This window comes from Vanessa tameamea, chromosome 10 (genome assembly GCF_037043105.1).
Source record: "Vanessa tameamea isolate UH-Manoa-2023 chromosome 10, ilVanTame1 primary haplotype, whole genome shotgun sequence".
NCBI lineage: Eukaryota > Metazoa > Arthropoda > Insecta > Lepidoptera > Nymphalidae > Vanessa > Vanessa tameamea.
Window position 1 is genome coordinate 4,038,258 of NC_087318.1, and position 23,375 is coordinate 4,061,632.

General features: G+C 31.6%; 3 protein-coding genes across 3 annotated transcripts; 2 read left to right on the top strand and 1 right to left on the bottom strand.

Moving 5' to 3' along the window:
• Window positions 1–1,528: 1,528 nt before the first annotated feature.
• LOC113392674 (muscle-specific protein 20-like) lies at window positions 1,529–21,623 on the bottom strand. Its single transcript, XM_026629218.2, has 4 exons — window positions 21,402–21,623; window positions 3,984–4,195; window positions 3,579–3,699; window positions 1,529–2,257 (listed from the first exon to the last, which is right to left on the bottom strand). Exons 1-4 carry the CDS (start codon window positions 21,423–21,425, stop codon window positions 2,066–2,068), a joined length of 549 nt encoding a protein of 182 aa, XP_026485003.1. The 5' UTR covers window positions 21,426–21,623; the 3' UTR covers window positions 1,529–2,065.
• On the top strand, window positions 8,749–10,455 carry LOC113392684 (myophilin). The gene is made up of 4 exons (XM_026629230.2): window positions 8,749–8,938; window positions 9,389–9,588; window positions 9,738–9,858; window positions 9,943–10,455. The coding sequence occupies exons 1-4, from the start codon at window positions 8,933–8,935 to the stop codon at window positions 10,123–10,125; spliced, it is 510 nt and encodes a 169-aa protein (XP_026485015.1). The 5' UTR covers window positions 8,749–8,932; the 3' UTR covers window positions 10,126–10,455.
• LOC113392664 (uncharacterized) lies at window positions 18,147–20,994 on the top strand. The gene is made up of 6 exons (XM_026629207.2): window positions 18,147–18,451; window positions 18,698–18,790; window positions 19,371–19,518; window positions 19,608–19,741; window positions 19,819–19,968; window positions 20,568–20,994. The coding sequence occupies exons 1-6, from the start codon at window positions 18,376–18,378 to the stop codon at window positions 20,750–20,752; spliced, it is 786 nt and encodes a 261-aa protein (XP_026484992.2). The 5' UTR covers window positions 18,147–18,375; the 3' UTR covers window positions 20,753–20,994.
• Window positions 21,624–23,375: the final 1,752 nt, after the last annotated feature.

Genomic DNA, 23,375 nt, shown 5'->3' on the forward strand with positions numbered 1-23,375 from the left:
TATCGATGTAGATGGTAAACGTATCATCGAGGGAAAAGTTTTACCACAAACTAGGGTAACAAACCCTCCGTACGATGTTACGTTGAAGGTATATGAAAAAATTTTTTTTATTGTAAATTGTATTATTAAGATCTGATGCAAACGACACTAAATCATGAATTTTTACAGTTACTTGTATAAGGATAACAACTCGTTGAAGCAAATATGCAGGATCGTACAGTCAAACTAAATAAGTATTTTAGAGTAATTGTAGATTCTAGTTTCATAGCAATTTCACTAGCCTCTTGCACTAATAAATTAATGCTTTGCTTTTTCGTTTTCCTCAAAGCATGATGTATGACACTGGTGCTGTGTGATTAAAAACATAATTTTTGTGTTGTTTTGTTTATGACTATAAATTAATGAACCATTCGATATTTTTTTGTATCCAGTGAACACTGAATATTTCATAGGATCAATTTCTTTGTCGCTTGGCTTTTTAACTCTTACACTATTATACACTATATATAAATTTTATTGTTATAATAATAAGAATGCATTTTTATAGTTGAATGAGGACCGCACAATATCCATGACGCAGTGTGGCTGCAAGGCCGGCCTATCCTTTCGAGGGTGTAAGCACGTCGCTGCTGTTGCCATTTTCATTAACAATGAAAGTTCAAATTCGTAAACTGATCAGCCACAAGTTTGGAATCAACCAAAGAAGAGTCAGGTTGAAAAATATAAAAAAGGTGCTACGATAGAAAGTCTCTTTCCTCTACCTATCCACTTTTTTCTTCGGTCAATTTCATGGCTTTTTCTCGGAAACGAGTAAAATTTTAATTGCCGACTATTTTGTTCGGAGTTGTTGCACCCAATAACACAACAATATCTTTTGGCAGGCATTATTTTCCGATATTTTTAGGTATTTTCACAAGTTCAATCCGTATACACGAGCTCACTCCGAAGAACTGTTGTCACCACATGGCCACACGGGCATCTACTAACTTTCCGATTGAGCGCCGCGAGGGCGGCGCCACATGCGATTCGCACGGGGCCTATATACCCAGAAAAATGTAACAAGTACCTGTTTATGTGATAAATAGATTTTATTAAGTACATTATAGAGCATTATAGTATTGTTGATATTACATTTTAAAGGACTAGATTTATTTTAGGTAACAAAATGTTCTAGCCAAAGGGTCAAAATTTTAAGCTCGATTTAAGCACTCAAGGCTAGAAATTGGCAAACATTTTCTTATAAAATTTGCTAATTTTTCATATGAAATCAAGTTCAGAACTAATCAATAACTATCGATTCATTCCCGTTAATTAAAGTCCTACACCTTAGCGTTTCTGAGTTGTAGCAGAGTTGTAGTTGACTTCAAAATGTAGAAATAAGGATACCTACCTACTATATAAATTATTTTACATTACAATTCACAGGTATTCTTTTGTAGTATTTTTGAAGCGCTGTTTATTGATAGCGCTGTCATTATACGTCTGCTAAAAATAAGGGATTTTAAGAGTATTTTAAAAATAATAAAAATTGTAGGTTTCTTAAATCTTTTATTTAAAAATTTCATAACATGCCTTTTTAATATAGATATATACAGTATTTCTAAAATAAGTTTATCGATGACAGTATTATAAATTATTAATAATTTTTCACAACTAACAGTTCTTAACTTGATTTTAACTATTTTTTTTAGAGATCACATTTAATATTGAGTTAAGACTTAAGCATCAACTGTTTTTCATTCGAGTTTTTAGTTAATATCTTAAAGTTAAATATTTTACAAAAGTATGAAATACGAAATACTAGGTGTATTTAGCAAGGTTTAAAAAAGTTTGTTATTCAAATTTTTTTAGTGACTACATTTTTGGTTTGTTTTTTCGGTTACGTACTTAACTTAAAGAACTTTAAATATAATTATACTTACATAAATAAAATTTAATAATCTTAATAATCTTTGGTAAATGTTTTATACCATTTATAAAAATATGCAATAGACTATAGTTATTATTTAAGACCTAAAGTTATAAATACGTTTAAGGTTCTTCAACCGCCTTGTCTCCTAGTACTTCACTTGCCGAGAATGATTTTGCGTGAAGCGCCGAAGTTTTGTCCAGATTGTGAGGCCAGTTTGTTTGTACCAGCTTGAAGACCAATTACCGCCTCACCAGCACGAAGAACGTCTTCGCTAAACTCACGTCGGTTTTCCTCAGCGGGTTTTGGACCAAGACCGGGACCACGCCATTCTGGATGTTTGTGCGTCTGCAAAAATATCAATCAAACAATGAATCGAAATCGAAAATCATCATCATCCTCCTGCCCTTATCCCAACTCTACTTGGGGTCGGCGCAGCATGTCTTCTTCTTCCATACTTCTCTGTCGGACGTCATCTCACTAGTAACATTCTTTCTAACCATATCGTCTTTCACACAATCCATCCATCGTTTCTTGGGTCTTCCCCTACCTCTATATCCATCCACATCCATTTTCAAAACCTTTCTCACAACATGGTCCTCATTCCTCCGCATAACATGCCCATACCAAGACAGCCGGTTTCCGGATAGCTTCTCGGTTACCGGTGCCACTTTCAAACTTCCTCTTATGTACTCAAATCATCTCAATCGAAATCGAAAATATTAATTAGAATTATACAGTACACACATATGTAAGTACAAATTTAGTTAAATACTAGCGACCCGCCCCTGCTTCGCACGGGTGCAATGCTGCCACTAAATATACTACAGAATGTCTTACAACGTTCACAATTTTTTCAGTCGTTAGACAATACAAACCGCTATGTCCCTGCGTTTTTAATCTGTAATATCTTCGAAAATATTCATTTAAATTATGCTGTAAAGCGCCATATTGATATATATTAAATGCACATTGTATTTAAGGTACTTAATTGGATAAGTATTAATGCTGTATTGCGTAAAATCGCTTCGAAAATAAGCCATTATTTTTCGTAAAAAGTAAAGGATAAAAAAAATTATTGTGGGTTATCCCTAAGAGATAGACATAAACCATAGCGGACTTTTTAAGTTGTACAATATTTCGTAGGGTTGAGCCAGCAATGAAAGCGCAAAAAAATGTGTTTATTTACGACATCACTTTGAAAACCTCTAAAATTATCAGTGTTTCTCTAATATATTGTGCATGTATTATATGTACATATATATAAACCTTTCTCTTGAATCAGTCTGTCTATTAAAAAAACCGCATCAAAATCCGTTGTGTCAATTTAAAGATCTAAGCATACATAGGGACAGATAGCGGTAAGCGACTTTGTTTTATACTATGTAAGGATATTGTTCAAAGTTTGCTAGAAATGTGTAATTGCCATAATTGGTTTAGCAGCTTGTAATGATTGAAAGAAGAATGAATAAACAAAATAATGAAAATCACAAAACAATTTCTGTAATAATGATTAAATTTGTAAGATTTGCAAAGTAGTATCATCAAAATATTTTGTCACTGATATTAATCATTATGGTTACTGTAGGTGGTATACCTATGTCAGTAATAATCCGGCATCATTATCTCATCTCTAGTATAAATCAAGATGAATTTAAAAAACAATTACCGTTCTGCCAAGAGCAAAGATTGTCTGCGTGACGAGAGCAATGTTTTTCTGGTCCCACAAATCGGTAGATTGGAATAGGTCCACGTCAGGAACTCCGTATTTGATGCAAGCATTTTGGAACCTGTAATAATAATAATTAATAGCGAATTAAATTAAAATGAACGTAAAACCATTGATATAATAATGGTTTAGTTGGGATTTTTCTATGTAATTTATTTCTTTAACTCATTACTTAAATACACTATTTAAGCTCGTATGTAAAGCAAGAGAGTGTACATATGTGGTTAGTTTTATTTGTTTGGATGTGTCTCACAATAAAATATTTAAATTAGCATGTTCAACATAAGTTTTATTCGTAAGTTCAACATTAATTATCCTAAAAATATAATAATAAAATAAACTTACTGGCTAATATTATCCATAAATTTATAATCTCCGCCGGAAACGTTAACCTTGGGGATGATGCCTGGCTGTAGTCTGTTCATTAGCTTGCAAAGGATGATTCCGTTCCTAAGTGCTAACTCATAAGGAACGTCTGAAGGAAACTTTTCTCCCGTAACAGCTTCAATCCATCTCTGTGCTTCTTGTTCTTTTTCGGGTTCACGCTTGCCAGCGCACTACAAAAAAAAACATAATTTAATACATAATTCAAGTCGATATTATATAACAATCAGTTCCTAAATACATATAAAAGGATAATTATTTATAGTGTAGACTTAGATGCTGTTAAATAATCAAGGTGCCGTTTTAATTTACTATGACAATAATCTTATACCTGTACATATAAAACTAAACGAAAGTTGTAGTAAAATATTAACGTCTAATTTACCAAAATTGGTCAATATGAATTTAGAGCCTACCTTACCTTACCTAAGTTATAAAGTGGTATTTAGGCAAAGTGCATATATAGACTATAATAAGACTAGCCAAGTGAAGCCTCTGTACATTTATCTCGGTCGTCCAAAAAGGCAACATACAGATACAACGTTAATTGCTTTAAAATAATCGTGTATACATAATATTTAAAAGAAATGTATTTTTTAAAAAAAAATGGTTTCCCTTTAAATTCACTATGGAATGACAATATTGAAAAAAAATAACGATAATAATCTACCACAAACAAAACACAATGTTCAGACTTCTATGAAAGTTATGACCTCAGCGTGGGACAATTAATGTATTATTAAGATCAACTTAAAGTATTTAAGACTTTTTCAGATTCAAGAGAAAATAAAAAGTTTTATACCAAATTAACCCGTAAGTGAAAACGAAGTTGCAGGTCAAGTCACAATAGATATCTTTTGTGAATTGTAATTGTGTAATTGTATTGGATAGGGTTGTATGTTACATAAGAAAATTTTAGGTGAACTTACTTTGAATTGGCTTAATACAAATACTAAGCTTAGCCGCTTAGCAGATACAGATACTAAATTTAGACCAGTTTTACGGTGCGTTTGTTTACCATAAATGCGAACACGTTTAATATGATTGATTTGGTTTAAGTTGAACCTGTTCTGAATTATGCATATACATACTATTACTGATAAATATTTATGTTAAATTCGTCAAATATAAATCGACATATAAATCATCGGACTTTTAAAAACATATATACATAATACAATCATTATCGGTTTTTAGGATAATCTAGACATACGTATACAACATATAAAATAATTATATTAAGTAACTGTTACTGATTACATGTTCGGGTTCACATTTGATGTATTTTTATATGTCAGACATGATACTAAGTACCAGAGCAGGCCTAGAAGAAAATCAAAAGGAGTATTCGCTCTACCAGCTGATATTTCTAGATAACTTCATAAAGGTACACATGATTTAGAAATGCATTATTTCAGGGATCAGTTATATCATAGTGATCCCAGTGTTTCACCAGAAAGAATCGAAAGGCAATTTCCCTCCACCCTGATTATTACAATCCATAACTTCAAATAAATAGACCATGACGGAAATATTATAACTTCATTCCCCTGGACATATTATAATGTCTGGGATTTGATATTAACCCTCGTTTAACTATAAATGCCGCGTTAGTCTATTGGCTGGCTAGTATGTTTGGCTGATATCAAGGGTTAAGATGGGATAAAAAATTCATAGTACACCCAATGTTTGACAGTTCGCTCTCCCGTGCCTGTGAAAACATGTAAAGTGGTTGGTACTGCAAATGAGCTCTGTCTGGCTGTATTGCAATGTCCATTGTAAGAGGATTGTAAGGGTTAAGGAATAGAGAGAGCAATTATGTTTGTGTACACATTTTAGCGCTATACGATCTCCAGCACAATTCGCTAGACTCACTTAAGAATGGCTGCTCTGGCCTTCGCTATTTTATTTTGTGGCGTTAATAGAGCACTGCGACGCTTTGCAATTAAGGTGTACTAAAACAAAAATGTTATACTTCTTTTTAATCGAGATAATCATTTAATTTTAAAACAGCTAAGCATAATAATATTATTTTAACCATTGCAGCATCAATAAATGTCACTGTAAATAATACACAATTTAACTGTAAGTATCAATTTTTAAGGGGTTTCCCGACACGTGCCAACTTGGAAACATACATCGACTTTGTGTTGGATGAATGCCAATACGAGATGTATTTATACATTATAAGTACTTAGTTTTAATGAATATCAACAATATTTTGTAATTCCAATGTAATAGAAGTTAAGCGAAAGAATTTTCGTCATAAAATTTGTTGTATTAATCTAATTAATTATATATTGAATATCCTAATATTATAATTGTGAAAGTGAGTTTGTTTGTTACGCTTTCACGTCTAAGCTACTCAACCGACAATCATGATATTTTACATGTACGTTCTGAGGGGTAAGGAAAAACTCATAGAGTACCTACACCTACACCTGTAGCGCGATTCTACAAAAAACACATTAGGATTAAAAACAGTTTTCATATCTGAACTCATTTCGACACGACCTTGAATTGAAAAATATTAGGTATTCCGTAACAATATGTCATATCGTGTGAAGCGAAAACTGTGAAACGAGATGATAGTGCAACCACTTTTATTGTCGATTTTTAAAAAAAAACATTGCCTATCAGAAATTTCTAAAAAACTGAGGTTTTAAAAAATGAATGACATCATAATTGATACAAAATATGTTATAAATAATTTATTTTATACTTTAAAATAATTTGTAACGCAAAATCAGACACATTTTATTAATATCTCTCTGAATATAGATTACATTTGCGTGAAATTTTGTAAAAAAAAAAAATCAATATCAACATAAATGTTCAGTATGTCTGTAAGTCGCGAGTAAATTAGTTTTCTGATAAAGAAAAATAAACAATTTTTATACACAACGAATACAGTGCAATGTACATTAAAACTTGGTTATCTAGAAGGATTTTATTTTCTGATGACATTTTTTAAACATAAAATTAATTAATAACTTTTCAAAGTTCATCTTTTTTAAATATTGTTTTATTGACGTTATTCATTGCACTCAAGCATAATATGATAATAGAATATTGCGACATTAATGTCAAACGTACATACATACATATATAACAAAAATAATATGCTATTTGCGGTTTCGCCCACAACTATTTAGTCCAGATTTATGGACCATTATACATTCTACATTTATTAAAACCTGATGAATAAACGTGGATATAACACTTGTCTGCCTTATTTATATATTATGAAATTATGAAAAAACACAAATAGATTGTATACGATCTATATCAGTTTTTAAAATTCATTATAATTATCTTAGCCATCGGAAAGTTTGAAAAACAAAAAAAAAAAACAAAACAGAAATGTAATTGGACGTCTATAAAATTTTATTAACCGTAAAAATTGAATATTTTTACATTATTAACAATATTATTTTTACTAGTAAAGATCGATATTATACTTATATAAGTGAGTTGTTGGCGCCCGCGGCTTCGCTAGCGTTTTAAGGTTTTGATCCTATGTCCTTCCTTAGAGCGCAACCTTGCTTCGGAGAAAATTTCATCGAATTCAGTTCAGTGATTTGGACGTGAAAAAGCAACAGACAAACATACAGAGTTACTTTCGCATTCATATATGCCACTGAGCCATATAATAGATTATGTCACTGAGCCATATCGAACATTTAAATTTTGTAGTTGCGTTAACTATTTAGAAAGATTTTTATTTACAATTTAAAAGCTTGTCGTAACTGAGATTAACCATAATAAAATCTATGCGCTGACGAAATTAGGCACTGAAAGCTTTTTTTTTTCAATGCTACTGCCAAGCGACGAGTGTTTACGATTTAATGTCAGCTGAATTCAAATAAAAACTAGAGATAGAATTCGATTTTTAAATTTTCATTTTATATCTAAAAACACATTTTGTAAACGGTTTGATATATGATCGTATTAAAAAATACGAAAAATACGTCTAGACTGTTAATTATACTAAATTAAGGACGAAATTATAATATACAACAAAAAAATCTCTTAACCAGATCCTATTACATGTATAATTTGAGTGTTTGAGTGTGTTAGAGTGACATAATGTACAAATATTCACATTTATTAGCAAGATTTATCGCTCGTGCAACGGTTTATTCGTATCGAAATTGAAAGAGAACAGATTATTTTTGAAACCAAAATAGATTTAAAAGCCGGAAATTGCATCATACTGAATTCATCCGATGATAAATATAAAGAGATTTATTATGTAGATGTTTCTAAAGCTGAGTCTTTATACAATGTTGTATAATATTTGAAGACTGAAGAATTGAAAAAAGTGGCAAATATTGAATTGCCATCTATTTGGGAGATATTAAAAGTGATTTCAAATTGTTAACGAATAACTATATCATGTTTATAAAATAAGTTATATTTGCAATTTACTATTAAAACATAAACAGATAATATGATAATTACTATCAAACTGTTACTTGTTCATAAACATTCACCTCTTTGTTATATTTTATTATTAGGATATAAGAGCAATTTACAGATAAAAACAATTATTACAATCCAAAATTTTACCCACGCTAATTATACAAAACACTTAGTTTTTTAAATATTTAATATTTTTGAGAGGACAGTTTAAAAAAATATTAAGCAACAGACAGCTTTTTAATTTAGCCGTAAACATTTTAAGTCGGACATAGTTTTATGACCAATCACACCATGATAGCCTGGACGGCAATGGTGTGCTAATAACTATAATTACAAACTTGTTGAAAACAACTGGCGAAATGACGTTCTCCGCCCCCGCCGACGCTGACCGGCTTTGGGCGGGCGGCTTCGAAGCCAGTCCACATTTTGATACGGATCAGGATACTCGTTTCATTAGTGTTCATTAAATTACACATCTTATCAAGATGCCCGTAAGAGTCTTCAATCATTTTTAATATAAATATTTTTTTTAAATAATTTGTTTAATAATAATTATAATTCAATAATGTATTTTTTATAATAATATTAGATTTTATTAATTAATCTCACAAAATCTTTTTTATCTGTACACAATGTTTTAGTAAAATATACTGTGTTGTTTTTTTATTATTCTGGAACGATGTTAATGGCACATTCATGATCGCATACGCAGCTGCACACTCAGTCATGAATTACTGCACGCGTCCTTTAATCTCGAAAGCTTTCCAGGCGCATCATTGAGATAACATCCGTAGGTTTGCGTTAACGTTATTTTCGGATATGATTCTGGAATCCGGTCGCGCTACCATCAAACGACTTGGCACTGGAGCAGATATTTTATGGCTGTTGTTCAAAGTCTTAGCTTTTATTTACGTCTCTGACATAAACACAAATGTTTGCAGGCTAGAAACAAGGAACAAGAGGAGGAAGTTCTGGTCTGGATCTACACCGTACTTGGGGAGCCCCGTCCGAAGGGGGAATATGAGGACATCCTCAAGGATGGCATTGTGCTGTGCAAACTAATTAACAAATTAGCTCCTGGATCAGTCAAAAAGATTCAAGAGAGAGGGACCAATTTCCAGCTCATGGAAAACATCCAAAGGTATTAAATATGAAGTCACAATGGAGTGGTTTATCTATCTTAATGTCTCATATTATGTAATATAGTTACATACGTGTAATGTCGTAAAATAGACGCTGATTTTATTTATTTATTCATGTGTCATTCATGTCTAACATCGTAAATTTCAGGTTCCAGGCAGCTGTTAAAAAGTACGGCGTTCCAGAAGAGGAAATTTTCCAGACGGCTGATCTATTTGAGAGGCGTAACATTCCTCAAGTCACCTTATGCTTGTATTCACTTGGCAGAATTGTGAGTGTTTAATTTAAAAAAATGTTATATTTGATTACGTTCGACTACCACTAATTCTAATTTAATTGTAATAAATGTTTTTAGACTCAGAAACACCCAGAATACAATGGTCCGCAGCTGGGACCTAAGATGGCGGAAAAGAATGAACGAACCTTCACGGAAGAACAGCTTAGAGCGCACAACGCTGAACTCAATCTCCAGATGGGCTATAATAAGGGCGCTTCTCAGTCCGGCCATGGTGGATTTGGCAACACCCGCCATATGTAATTACCTAACTAATAACATATCATCACCATGTCAAATATTTAAGACCAGCGCCGACTTATTCGGTAAATCAGTATTTTTTCAAAACTTTAGCTAATTTTATCTTTAAACTTCTGAGGGTAAAGTTTCTTATTTTTCCTATGTTGCTCGATGAATGTTTGTTATTTTTTTTTTTTTTTTGTTATATTGATTGAACTTTCAAGCAATGAATTTAATAAAGGGGAAATGCAATATTTTTTTTCTAAAAAACTCTATTTGAGCTAAGAACTTTTTACCTGACTAATCTAATTTTGTACATATTTTATATTATTTAATAAAAAACGTTTTGTATAATTTGTTTTTAATTTTAATTTGTTTCAAATCGTATAAAATCGTTTTTATACCAAATATTACCAGACTTTCAAATTAAAAAATAATATATGTATGAGTACATAATTTTGTAACATTTACTAATAATGATATCTAAAACATTATTCCGAGAGCGCTTTGAATAGTTGTCAAGCTATACATAAAACTTTTATCAATGTTATGTAATAAATATCAAATAAATCTTAATCAACATATCATTCGAAGTTATATTTGGGAATAGAAATTATTTGCTTTGACATTGATGAATTCATGTTTAAGCTGTCATTTGTCACAAACAATTATATATCTAATACAATTATTATTTAAGATCAGACGTTAGGATGTGCCAAGTTAAACATTATAAGATATTTTCATATTAACAATTTGAAATGATATATTTAATTAACGTGGTATATAAATGAATCATCTACAAAATCGGTTTGGAATGAAAATGTGTTTAACACACACATTTAAATATGTATATGTACATGTAGGGATAGCACTGTGATAGTTATATTTTACACATGAGTAATTTATTATTTTTTCTGATGAGTGGTCACCACCGAGCATAGACTGTAAGAAATGTTATACATCTAACTTCGTCATTGCGCAGTCCACCTTGGAAATTAAGATGTTATCAAGGTTGACGGCGCCTTATGTCTGTAGTTACACGCTCACTGACCATTCAAACCGGAAGACAACAATACTAATTGTTGTGTGGCGGTCGAATACATATGTAAAGACCTGGTACCTGTAATAAGATCTCTTTTAGGGATTCGCCACACGACGTAAGCGCCTATTGTAAATTGATTTTATTAAATATTTTCTCTAATTCATAGATTTAAACCACCACTTCAAGTCGAAAACTTTGTCACTCGACACCAAACTATTTTTGACTTTCTTTATTGGTTCCAAAAAGATAAAGAAACAGAGCTGCATTTAACAGATCAGAAGCGATTCCATTTTGATTCTCTATGAATTCACTTCGTATCTCAATCGTGAAATCTTGACAACCGATTTACGATGGCACGCCGTTTTGATACGTGTACATAAATGTATTTTTATAAATATTTTGATTAAATTTAAAGGAAATAATATAAGAACACATCTATATTTTTTAATATATAACATATGTACGATACAGATCTGTGTCATGTTTTTCAAAGTTTTATGTTCGAAATTTAAAGTTTGATGATCAGTTTCTCATCTATTAAGAGAAGCCAGGACTGCACCACCTTATTTAATACATGTTGACGTATTCATAAATATTGTTCACTAATTATAACCATCAACCAAATCACGTCGCAAAATACATCTCTAGAACAGGGAGTGTTGCCTGGTTGTGGTATTTAGTTGTGTAATTTATTCAAATATTATACGGTAACGTAAATAACAACACGTACCTATACAACTTAGCAATGAATAGATCAAAGTGACATATTAAGTTACGTTTTAATAATTGAAAAAGGTCGTATGCACAAATTATGTACTATCCGAGAGAACATACAAACTAAATAAATATTTCTTTTTCATGTTCTTTTTATTGCAGTTTCTACAGTAAATAATATACAAAAAAAAAACTTATTTTCAAGCATTCAATTCATGAATTCAAACTAAAGTATGAGTTTCAGTTTTCAATTTATATTCAAACTTACCGACAATTAACAAATTGCAACATTAAGTTTTATTCAATATCTATACAGTATCGCTACTGTGAGAAGTAATATAGTTATAGGTATTGTGTTATGCATGCTCAGATGAAGCTATGCACGTATTCTTACAAAATGAGCAAATTTGTTGACAGATAAAAGATTTAAGCGAAAGTAGTCATTGACAAACTTAACACGACATCTCAACACGTCGAGATTTCAAAATATTTTTAAAATGTCAAAGAATTGTTTCTTAGTTCTTTCAGTACTGGATTTATAAAAAAAATGCATGTTTTGAATGCGTCTTATTTGTGTACATGTAATAATATCTTATAGTATTTTTATTGTGTTAGAAACATTGAACATTATAATGTAATATTCAACATGATAACTTATATAACGACTTTACACTTATATAATTATATTGTATCTTCGAATCCGAAGTGTCATAATCGGCAAAAAACCAAAATCATGTTACACTTTGCTTTAACTGTTTTCGTAACATTCTTCAAAGGGAGCAGTTGACCGTGTGATGATTTGTGGTCGATTTTAAAGAAATTAAAAGAGTAAACATATAAAACCTATTCTAATACCACCCATGACCAAATGGCATCTTAGGTGTTATATTGCTGTATTTTAACAAGTAGTGATTGTATTTGTGTCTCTTGTAAAACTGGCTCACTCACCTTCCAAATCGAAAAACGCAATACATTACAGGTACTGATATTTGACGTTATACTAATTGTAAGTTTGACAGACCACTAAATCACCTAATCGCGGCTTTACAAAGTTCCGCCACGTAGCACCCATATATTCTTCAACATATTATTGCTTTATTAAATTTTCTAAATATAATGATCTTTTATTATCAGTAGACATTTTCTGTAAGAAAGTCGACTTCACTGCAGAACACGAGCGTGATACGTTAAATTAAGATATGCAAGATTGGCTATATTAAATATAAAATTTATATTATACACGTATCAAATTAGCGTATCACAGCAATCGCAATAGTCGGTTGTGATCATTTCACTAGTGTGGTACGAAGTCCTTACAGAATCGGACTGCAGCACGAAAATATGCATGACTGAGACTCGAGTAACGTACTGCGTGCGTGTGATATTATTAATCATAAAATAATTTCCAAATATCACTTTTTCGTATTATTTTCATTTCATATTGATAATATTTATTGTGGGTGTTATTAGAAGATGGATAGCACGTTGATTGAGGAAGGTTGTAGACCCTTTGGAACAGAGTAATCAACCATCAGGGTAAATTTTAGGTAAATTAAAAACCTATAGTGCATATTAAACAGGCAAGATGGAACTCTGAGACATAAGTAGTAGACTATACATATACTTGAAATTCCGACTGTATCTATCTAATAAAAAATAAAAATCGACTCTATTACAATGTATTAAGCACTACAATGTAACGGATAAAAATAGGTTTATCTTTTAAACCATAACCTATTTTGAAGCCATAAAATAGAGTTGAAACAGAACTAACCACAAAATCTTTGCAACGTTTCGTAGGCAATTTAATTAAAAATACTTTTGTTAGGAAAACATCGTGTCAATTCAATAATGAGCTCAGAAGACAGAAACAAACAAAAACACATTGCTTAAAAAGAAAAATAATTATTTTCAGAGATCGAGGATCTTGAATGGGAAACAATGAAAATAAGGAGGGCTTTAAGTAGAACTATCATCATTAGCAGAAAATCATTGAAAGTCAAAGTACCAGGCTTGCATAAGTAATAAAAGAGTTTCGAGTTCCAGAAAGAGCGATGCCATTCGCGCGTGGGCCCTAACGCTGTATGATTTGTTTATCTTGGTCAGGAGCCAAGAAACGAGGATGTACTGTTGAATTTATCCTCACTCATGACTACAACTAAAAGGCCTTGACATAGGTATGGTTTACGTCAAGCAATCAGTGATAGGCTAAATTTGGATTTTATTGATTACGAATAAAATCGGCTGTAATTTGTACGTTGTACTTTACTGTAAAAAAATACCAATCCGAATATTTCACGCATTTCAAAATTATAGGTCTGTCGATATTTAGCTAATCGATGCGAGTTTAAATAGACATAGAGAGATAGTGTAGAATAGGTACCAAAATATGCTTATGTTATGCACACGTATTGAATATAGGATCAAATTAGTTATGACAGTGAAATATTGTCTATGAAAAATTTACGATAATTTGTTTATTTAATAACTAGTCTGTTATAATAATTATATTTTCTAAGTAACAAAACTAATAATTTAAATATGACAGGCTGAATGTTGGATAGGTTTGCCTAAATTATAAACTGCCAGCTCCTGCGGTACCTAGAGGTGTACCAGCTGATTAGCGACCGCCAGTACGGTTTCCGTCGGGGTCGCTCAGCCGGTGATCTTCTAGTTTACCTTACTCATAGATGGGCGGAAGCAGTTGAGAGCAAGGGCATTAGCAGCCAGTCTGGACATAGCGAAGGCCTTCGATCGCGTGTGGCACAAAGCGCTTCTTTCGAAGCTTCCTTCCTATGGGCTTCCCGGGAAATTATGCAATTGGATTTGATTGAACCAGTTTTTTGGCAGATCGGAGCATCAAGGTCGTTGTCGACGGTACATGCTCTGACTTAAAATTCGTCAATGCTGGTGTTCCATAAGGCTGCGTTCTATCAACCATTCTGTTTCTTCTGCATATCAATGACTTGTTGCAAATCAGTAACATTCACTGCTATGCAGACGACAGCACCGTAGACACCTCATACACCGGCCGTGCTAATATTTCTCGGGAAAACGTCGAAGAAAACCGGAACAAACTTGTGTCTGAAATCGAGTCTTCGTTAAACAAAGTCTCGAACTGGGATCGGCTAAACCTAGTCCATTTTAACCCCAAAAAGACGCAAGTTTGCGTGTTAACTGCTAAAAAAACACCATTTATCGTATCTCCACGATTCGAGAACATTCCTTTAGCCACCACAGCTAGTATCGGAATACTTGGCGTCGATATTTCGAGCCTGGCCAGGCAAATACAAAAAAAAAAGCGTTTGTACAAGAATATACCGAACACCGACATAAAACAAATTTTAGGACCATCCCTAATTAGTACTTACCTACACATTATTTTAATGATTTACAAGGTTTGATGAAATTATTCATCAGCCACGGTGCGTGGGTTCGTTGGCATGGATTTTGTAAAATTACTATGATATGAGCCAAAATCTTAATTGTTCGTATGACTAATTATATCTAATGGCAAAAAAATATTTTTTTATATTTTTAAATCTTAAGGCATATCTTTCAATACTGTATTTATTTTGAGGTATGACTAAATAAACCCGTCCAATTTAACAATGTTATTTATTACGCCATATAGACACAAAGGATTAATAATGTCTAATGTCTAGTTATTTAAGAGAAGACAGAAGTTATTTAAGAGAAGACAGGAGTCAAGTAAAGGATGCCTTTTCTTTTGTTTTCTTTCTTTAATCAACTTCTTGTTTTTATAAACCCAGTTGAAGCATAAATTTTGTTTTGACAACAGTCAATGAGTCTTTACTTTTTCTGAAGTTTCACTGCCTATTAATTTAGTTATTTTTTATATTTACAAACTTTAAATCCTTGGAAGTACATAGGCTATTTTTACACCTAAAACCTAACGATCAAACACTTAAACGCGAGCAAAGCCACGGGGGTCAACTCGTTTAATATATGTCTACTCTCGATGCTTTGAAAATATTTAAAAAAAATTGTTAACTTCCTTGCCTGAACTGGCACAGACTCTAAAAATAACGGAGTAGGTAATAATTAATAAATAATTATTCTACATACGTTTCAGTAGGTATACCTAAGCTTTTCTTTAACGTAAGTAGAAAATATATATAATTAAATGTATTTAGATAACCCGAAATTTATAATAGATCTTTACTTAAGAACATCGACTTATTAATTAATCTTGAACTCAGGGGTGAATGAAAACATCGCGATAAAACCTGCACGTATCGGAAGTTATTGTGCCTCATGTAGCTTTTTTTTCACGATGTTGTGACCTTCAGAAGGGTACCCGGACCCCGGGAACAGAGGTGTGTAATGTATGTACGTTTACCTAACTAAAACCACTGCGATGGCCATAGTCGACAGAGATCGGAGAGGCTGCCGGATCGTGTTGAGGTATCAACGGGATACCGAACGGGGGACCGTAAGGTACAGTTCAAACGTTTGGAATTGAATATTTACGATTTGACTTTGACTAAGTAACATTATAGTTTTTTTTTATTCTGGCTTTTATTTGTGAGGACACAGATAAATTATAGTTAAGAGCGCTACAACATTAATAAAAGGAAAACTCAATGATCACTAATTAAACTTGACAGACGTTAACGCTAAAAGATCTTCATGCAAGATTAAGAAGAAAAAGAGATAACAAACTAATTAATTGACATAAAACTAAACTTTCTTAAGTTCTAGTTTTCGCACGCGGCTCTGACCGACTGAAGGAGCGGTCGCAGCATTTAGATATAAAAAAGCCAATGTCCCTTCTTTGAGTTCAAGCTTGCTTCGAATATTGTAGTAACTATTTTTGTACAATAGGTTTTCTCAGCCGTGTATTATTTAATCAACTCAAAAAAGGATTCATCATATGTTTGATGCGTTTTTTATTTGTGCTATGTTTAGTCACGAATGTTAAAAGTATACATTACTATACAACTAATTTATATATTATTATATGTTGAGCACTGTGGGCGAGATATTACTAGTCTTATAGCTGTACTAAGTACCTAAGGTAAAAACAACATTAAAGCGCTTTAATAAATCCTTTATCCTGTGCCTCACTGTGTATTGTGTAAGCTTCGAGACCGCATTCACTGTTCAAGGCCTTTAAGTTTACAAAGCCGTTCTCTAGTCACCCTACTATAACCTAACTATAAGGTAATAGTTTCATAATACTTCCCTTTTGTTCTAAGTATATGTACATACATGAAATAAAATAACTCAATTATTAAGTCAATATTATTCTTTATTATACCTCCGTGGTCGAGTAGTGTGTACACCGGTTTTCATGGGTACGCCACTCCGAGGTCCCGGGTTCGATTCCCGGCCGAGTCGATTTAGAAAAAGTTCATTAGTTTTCTATGTTGTCTTGGGTCTGGGTGTATGTGGTACCGTCGTTACTTCTGATTTTCTATAACACAAGTGCTTTAGCCACTTACATTGGGATCAGAGTAATGTATGTGATGTTGTCCAATATTCATTTAGTAATAATATTTTGTATTGATTTTATTTCAGTTAATCGTGCAAAAACAGATGGATGGATTTCGATGAAATTTGGAATAGGTATTTGATAGCTTTTACCCTAACTTGATACATGCGTCGTACGCCGGCGAAACCTTGAACTAATTACTTCGTAAAATAAAAGATAAAATGACGAGTAAAAAAATATTGATTGCCAAATAAATTTAACGTCCAAGGGATCGTTGGTACGGAACGAGCGTAACACTTGTTATCTGCTATTATTAGGTTTCTGTAACGAATGCATCGCTTCACCAAACAACATACTAGAAAAACTGGTTGCCCAGGAAATGTGCGCGGTAATACTTACAATGGTTTCTAGGTCACAAGTAATCCTTATTTGAGGTAATATCATCCAACATGATGGATTATACACTAACAGCCTTAGTACTTTACATACATAAAAACAATATAATAGTCAGCTATTTTAATGACAATAATAATTCTTATAAAACATCAAACAATATAATTAGACCTATAAAACAATGTAACAATAGACTTAACATCTCTGCAATACGTTAATTGATGTAATAATGCATATTAGTTTAAAAATAGAACTACATACCCATTGAAAATAATTTCACATTGATAATATTGCAAGAAAAACACCGGATAAATAGAAATGTAAACATTATATAAGCGTCGGATAAGAGTTGTTGCATGACTATGTTCTCTTGGTATCTATTGCTATATAAGGTACCTACGCTGTAACGCGAAAACAAATCGAAAAATCATGAACATAAAAATGGGATTGTGTGTGCTGTGCACTCATCAGTGATAGTTACTTAAGAAGGGCAAAGTTTAAGTTATATTTACTTATACTAACAATTGCGTGGTACTCCCCACCATTTGCTACGGAGTCAAACAGACCGGCTCGTAGGAGACAGTCACAACCTACCACCTCGAGCAGCCAGCTCGGGGCTCACGAACCTAAGGTTCATAACTGCAATTAATTGTAAATCTAATAAAACATGCAGTTAATATTCTATTTAGTGATCATTGTGCTCCAATTTTCAGCAATAGCCGCTGATTATTATAAAACGAAGCGTAAGTATTATTCTATGCAGGCTTTCTTTCCGTTTTAAAATATTATCCAACTTGTAATCGTAAATGACAAAATCATTTTTATTTAAGCTTTTTATCCATTATCCAGATGTTTATATTTAATGTCATAATATAAAATAAAGTTTATCTTTACAAAGTTATTTTTGCTTAGTAGTCGGTTGTATTTAACAACACTTGAGACCTAAAAATTTTGTTACCGTGTTCATTGTTTGTTCGCTTACTTTTTAGCAAATTTTGTGCAGACTTGTTTGAAAAGTGATCCAGACTTCGAAGATTGTTCTAAGGAGGCCGTACAACAACTATTCAATGCCTTGGGGCCCGGTACCTATATTTTATATTTTTATTTTTCATTGTGTCGTTATTCGTATAAAATAACGTTTTTTATGATATTATGTATATACGGATAAGTAGGTAATCTGCGGTTACTAGACCAGTCAGCTGCGTAAGTCGCTGTTGCAGAGGCTATTTCTATTGCACAACGGTAATACACCTTACATACCTACTCTTATCGCTAAATCCCTGGTATTAACTATTACCTAATGATTGTATTTTTCCCTCATTAAGACGTATAAATTGACACGACCAATGGTTTGATTGCCTATTTATAATAGCCAAAATACGAAAAAGGGTCAAACGCATAAATAACCATTTGCCGGTGTAAAGTATCGTAATAAGTTACATTATGTAACCAAACTAATAAGTAAATTGTTTTCAATAGTCATAGCAATCGTGGGTTCACAAGCCACGAAGTTGGTGACACAGTCTTACTTACGAAATGTGTAAGTATAGTGGGACATAACCAGCAGAAAGCGAAAGTGCTATTTCTTCATCTTGTTTACATTATAATATGATGGTAACATTTTTTTAATCATATGAAAATAAAACTATTATTCTTTTACAGGGTTACCAGAAATAGACTTGCCCCCCATAGATCCACTAAATATTCCTAAAATAAGGATTTTGCAAGGCGATGGGCCGGTTAACGTTAATGCCGCACTTGATAATGTTGTGGTAACAGGTTTTGGACGTACCGAGGTGTTGCTCAGTCAGTAAGTTAACATTTTCATAATTATCTAATTTTCAAATATCGCAGTGGCTTTGTGGTGTTACGTAAAAGCATTTGCAAATTTATTTTTAGAGTAGATGGTGAGACATACAACTTTTATACGAGGGTCCGTGTTCCGAAAATTAGAATCGAGGGAACTTATGATTTAAAAGGCAAAATATTGTTAATACCTCTAGTTGGCAGTGGTCTTTGTTGGTTTGAACCAAGTAAGTTTCTTTTATTTATTTATTTTTACAAGATATTGTCGAGTTCTCTTTATTTTACTATTGACACATTTTTACAGGTAACATGACAATAGATATCGTAAGCGACGTTAAGCTGTATGAAAAAGATGATTTACCTTTTTTTAATGTCACCAAGGTGCATGTTAAATACAATATTGGGGGGCTTAAATTACATATGAGCAATTTATTTGATGGAATTTCATCACTTGGTAAGTTTATTTCAATCAAGAAATTCAATGTAGCGAGCGCCATCTGTTGTAATCATCTAGTACTATACGAAAGGCAACTGTCCCACATTTACTCGCATAAGAGTATGCTATCCTGTAATAGATGGCGCTAATGAGTTCACAATGTTCAACTACAAACATATCTTCAAGGCTTATGATGGCCTAGTATATTCGTGTTACAAATTGCAACGTTGAAACGTCGTGAGACGTTGTTGTGTGTGACCTTGAAGTCCATTGTTGCCAATTCGCCGTATTTTGCATAAAAAATATCATTATTCATATAAAAAATTTGGTTTTGTTATTTTAACGTTTGGAAGTTGTAATTAATATATATTATTAATAGTTGTTGGAGTCTGATTGTTGTTTTAATGTATCCGCGTATATTTTTCTTTTTACTTTATCTTCCAATTTTACATACCGTAAGGTTTTAAAAAAAATATGATATTTGTGATAATCCTTAATATACAAACATATCATATCACTTATACGTAATTTGACCTTTTAATTAATCAGACAGGGTGTAGAAAATGAATTTGAACTAATTACAATGTAATTTGATTTTTATATATTTTTCTTTTCAGAGGATAGCACAAATGCGTATTTAAACGCAAATTGGCGCCCAGTCTCCGAGTCTTTGAGACCAATATTATCAAAGACTATAGAAGATATTTTATTAGGCTTCATGCAACAAATATTTCACAATCTGCCTGGAAACTTTATGATTGGAGATATTAAAACTAATCTAATAAATAAGAAAAGAAATTAATGAATTATAATATGCTTTAATTTAAATGTAGGTTATTTTAATATTATTTATAAATAAATTCTAATTCTTAAGGATTATATCGTATTATATTTTCTCTTTTCAATTTTAGTTGTTTATTATTGAAGACAATGTTTTGTTTTTAATACTTTGCGAGTGATATTATTATTACAAGTATTAAGTTTATTTTATTTAAAATTAAAATAAGGATGTAAATAATAAACTGTATATGAATTCCTTTTTTTAAATTATATTTAACCTATTTTAAATATTCATTAATATTAGTAACTATTTTAATTTGTGACACTTTCCGGCACACTAAACTGAAAATTATGTGTTATTTATAATACAAATAAAAATTTAGTTTTAGAACCACATATTATTTACCTGAATTTCAGGTAGATCTGCCAAGGTCAAATGGATTACTCATCTTATTTGTTTCGCGTTCGTAAACTAGCAATATTTTGTTAATCTTTAAAAATAATAAATAATCGAAGTAAATTACAATTTGAATTCTAATTAAAAATATAATATTAAATATTATGAAATTTAGAGATTGGACACTTAATTAACGTCTGTGTAGAAAAATGTCCGTTATGATTATTTTGAATTTATTTTATGTATTTCTAGATAAAATGTATTCTTTATTTACCTGCCAAATAGGACGTCCAGGCATTTTAAAAACGAAGATTTCCAAAACACTTCACAGTTACACTAACCACTTGCGTGAGTTTGAAACGCCTGTCACTAGATGGCTCTCACGCAAAAGTTGAGAACAAAATAAGCGCTACTGAGTCACCTTACGTGTTTTATACGGCGCAAGGCGATATCGGTGTAAATACCAGTGAGAACGGACACTACGCAGAAACGAGAAAACGAGGGACGAAAATATCTCCTTACGCAGTCAGAATCGATTACTGAAATACTTTATTATAGAAATAAGTACCGCACCATACATTTTATTTACTAATAAATTAGTTTTAACTCCATAATCAGATTATTTTTTAGAAAAGAAAATTCTATGTAAATAACATGTTCCTGTTAAACTTAATTTGAATGGTTTTTTTTTTTATCAAAATGCTTCGAAGTTTATTTTTATAAACTGACCTTTTCTTAACCGCATTAGTAAAAAGTCATGATTAAAGATAGAAGATAAATCCAAACTCTATTTAGATTTGCAAAAATGCCGATGGTGCCTAACTCACTTTATCATAGGTCATAGCGCATAGTAATTATTTATTTAAGCAAGCAATTTTTTTTGCATATTGAACAAATTACAATATTTCGTATGTTACATTGTATTGTTATCAGCAATAATAGTGTGTGCCAATTTTCAGCTTCATCAGTTGGTTTAAACTTCAGTGGTAAGATTTGATGCCCAGTTGCTAGCAAGTGAGTTAACTTTCTAGTGAGATTGAAAGTGAGATTGACCCAGTATAATAATAATAATATGATTGTGTGTATTCAGAGACAGTATGATCCAAAATATTATTGATAGTAATCTTGATCCAATGTACGTATGTACATATTATATCTATGTTGAATATACAAATAAATGTTTTCTATGGAATTAATTTAATTAGAAAATCATATTAAATATATTTAGAAATTTCAATATACTTCATATAGTTTTATTTCTATATATTAATTGTATTTTTTAAGTAATAAACATCATATTTCAAATTCTACTTCTTATAATAAAAGGCCATAATTTTCTTTTTTATTAAATGTATATCTTAATAAAATCAGTTTTATCATATCCACGATGTGATATTTGTTTAGTAAGTGTTATTTATAACTTCGACGTTTGGAGTAACTACTTGTAACTGGAACAAGGTTGTAAGTATTTTGTATTAACGGAATTTGATAAAAAACTTTTCTTAATTTAGAAATACGTTTTCATTGTGTTCATTAAGTGATTGTAAATGTTGTATATCTATGCTGTAGTTTGTTTATTGTCTCATTAGAAATATGTTGTGGTGTGGAGGGAATTCATTATTAATAGGAAAATTAAGAAATATTTATATAATAATAAAATGCCTGTATGTTTTACAAGAATCACGCAGATATTACTAACGAATTCCTTAAGAATTTCTCATCTAGTCATATTTAAAATGTAACTAATGAAGTCATCAGATCATTTAACAGATAATTAATAAAATTATTCACTTGGCCTGAAAATATGGCACTTATTTATCCTTGACGGAGATTACTATTATCAGATCTGGCAAAATCCGTCTACATCAAATTATTAATGTAAGCCAAATGTTTGTAATTTTCAAATTATCTAAAACAAATAATAACTAACAAATTCAAAATGTGCTTTTTCTTTCATCTTCCTATTCCTATAACGTCTTCTTGTGATTCTATTTTTTATTTTTCCTGATCCTGCCTCATGGAATTCCTTCTGTTATATCTTTTCTATCTGTTTGGTATTTTCTAACCTACAAGTATAACCTATATCCAGTATAGTAACGGTATTCTGTATCTATATAATAATTTATAGTAGACAAGTAACATAGTTAAAATAAACGCAAATTTTACAACACATCACGAGTAACATCGATAATTTGGATAGGCCACAGTGCAGCAAAAGCTTAAGGATATTATTATCATATTCATTTTG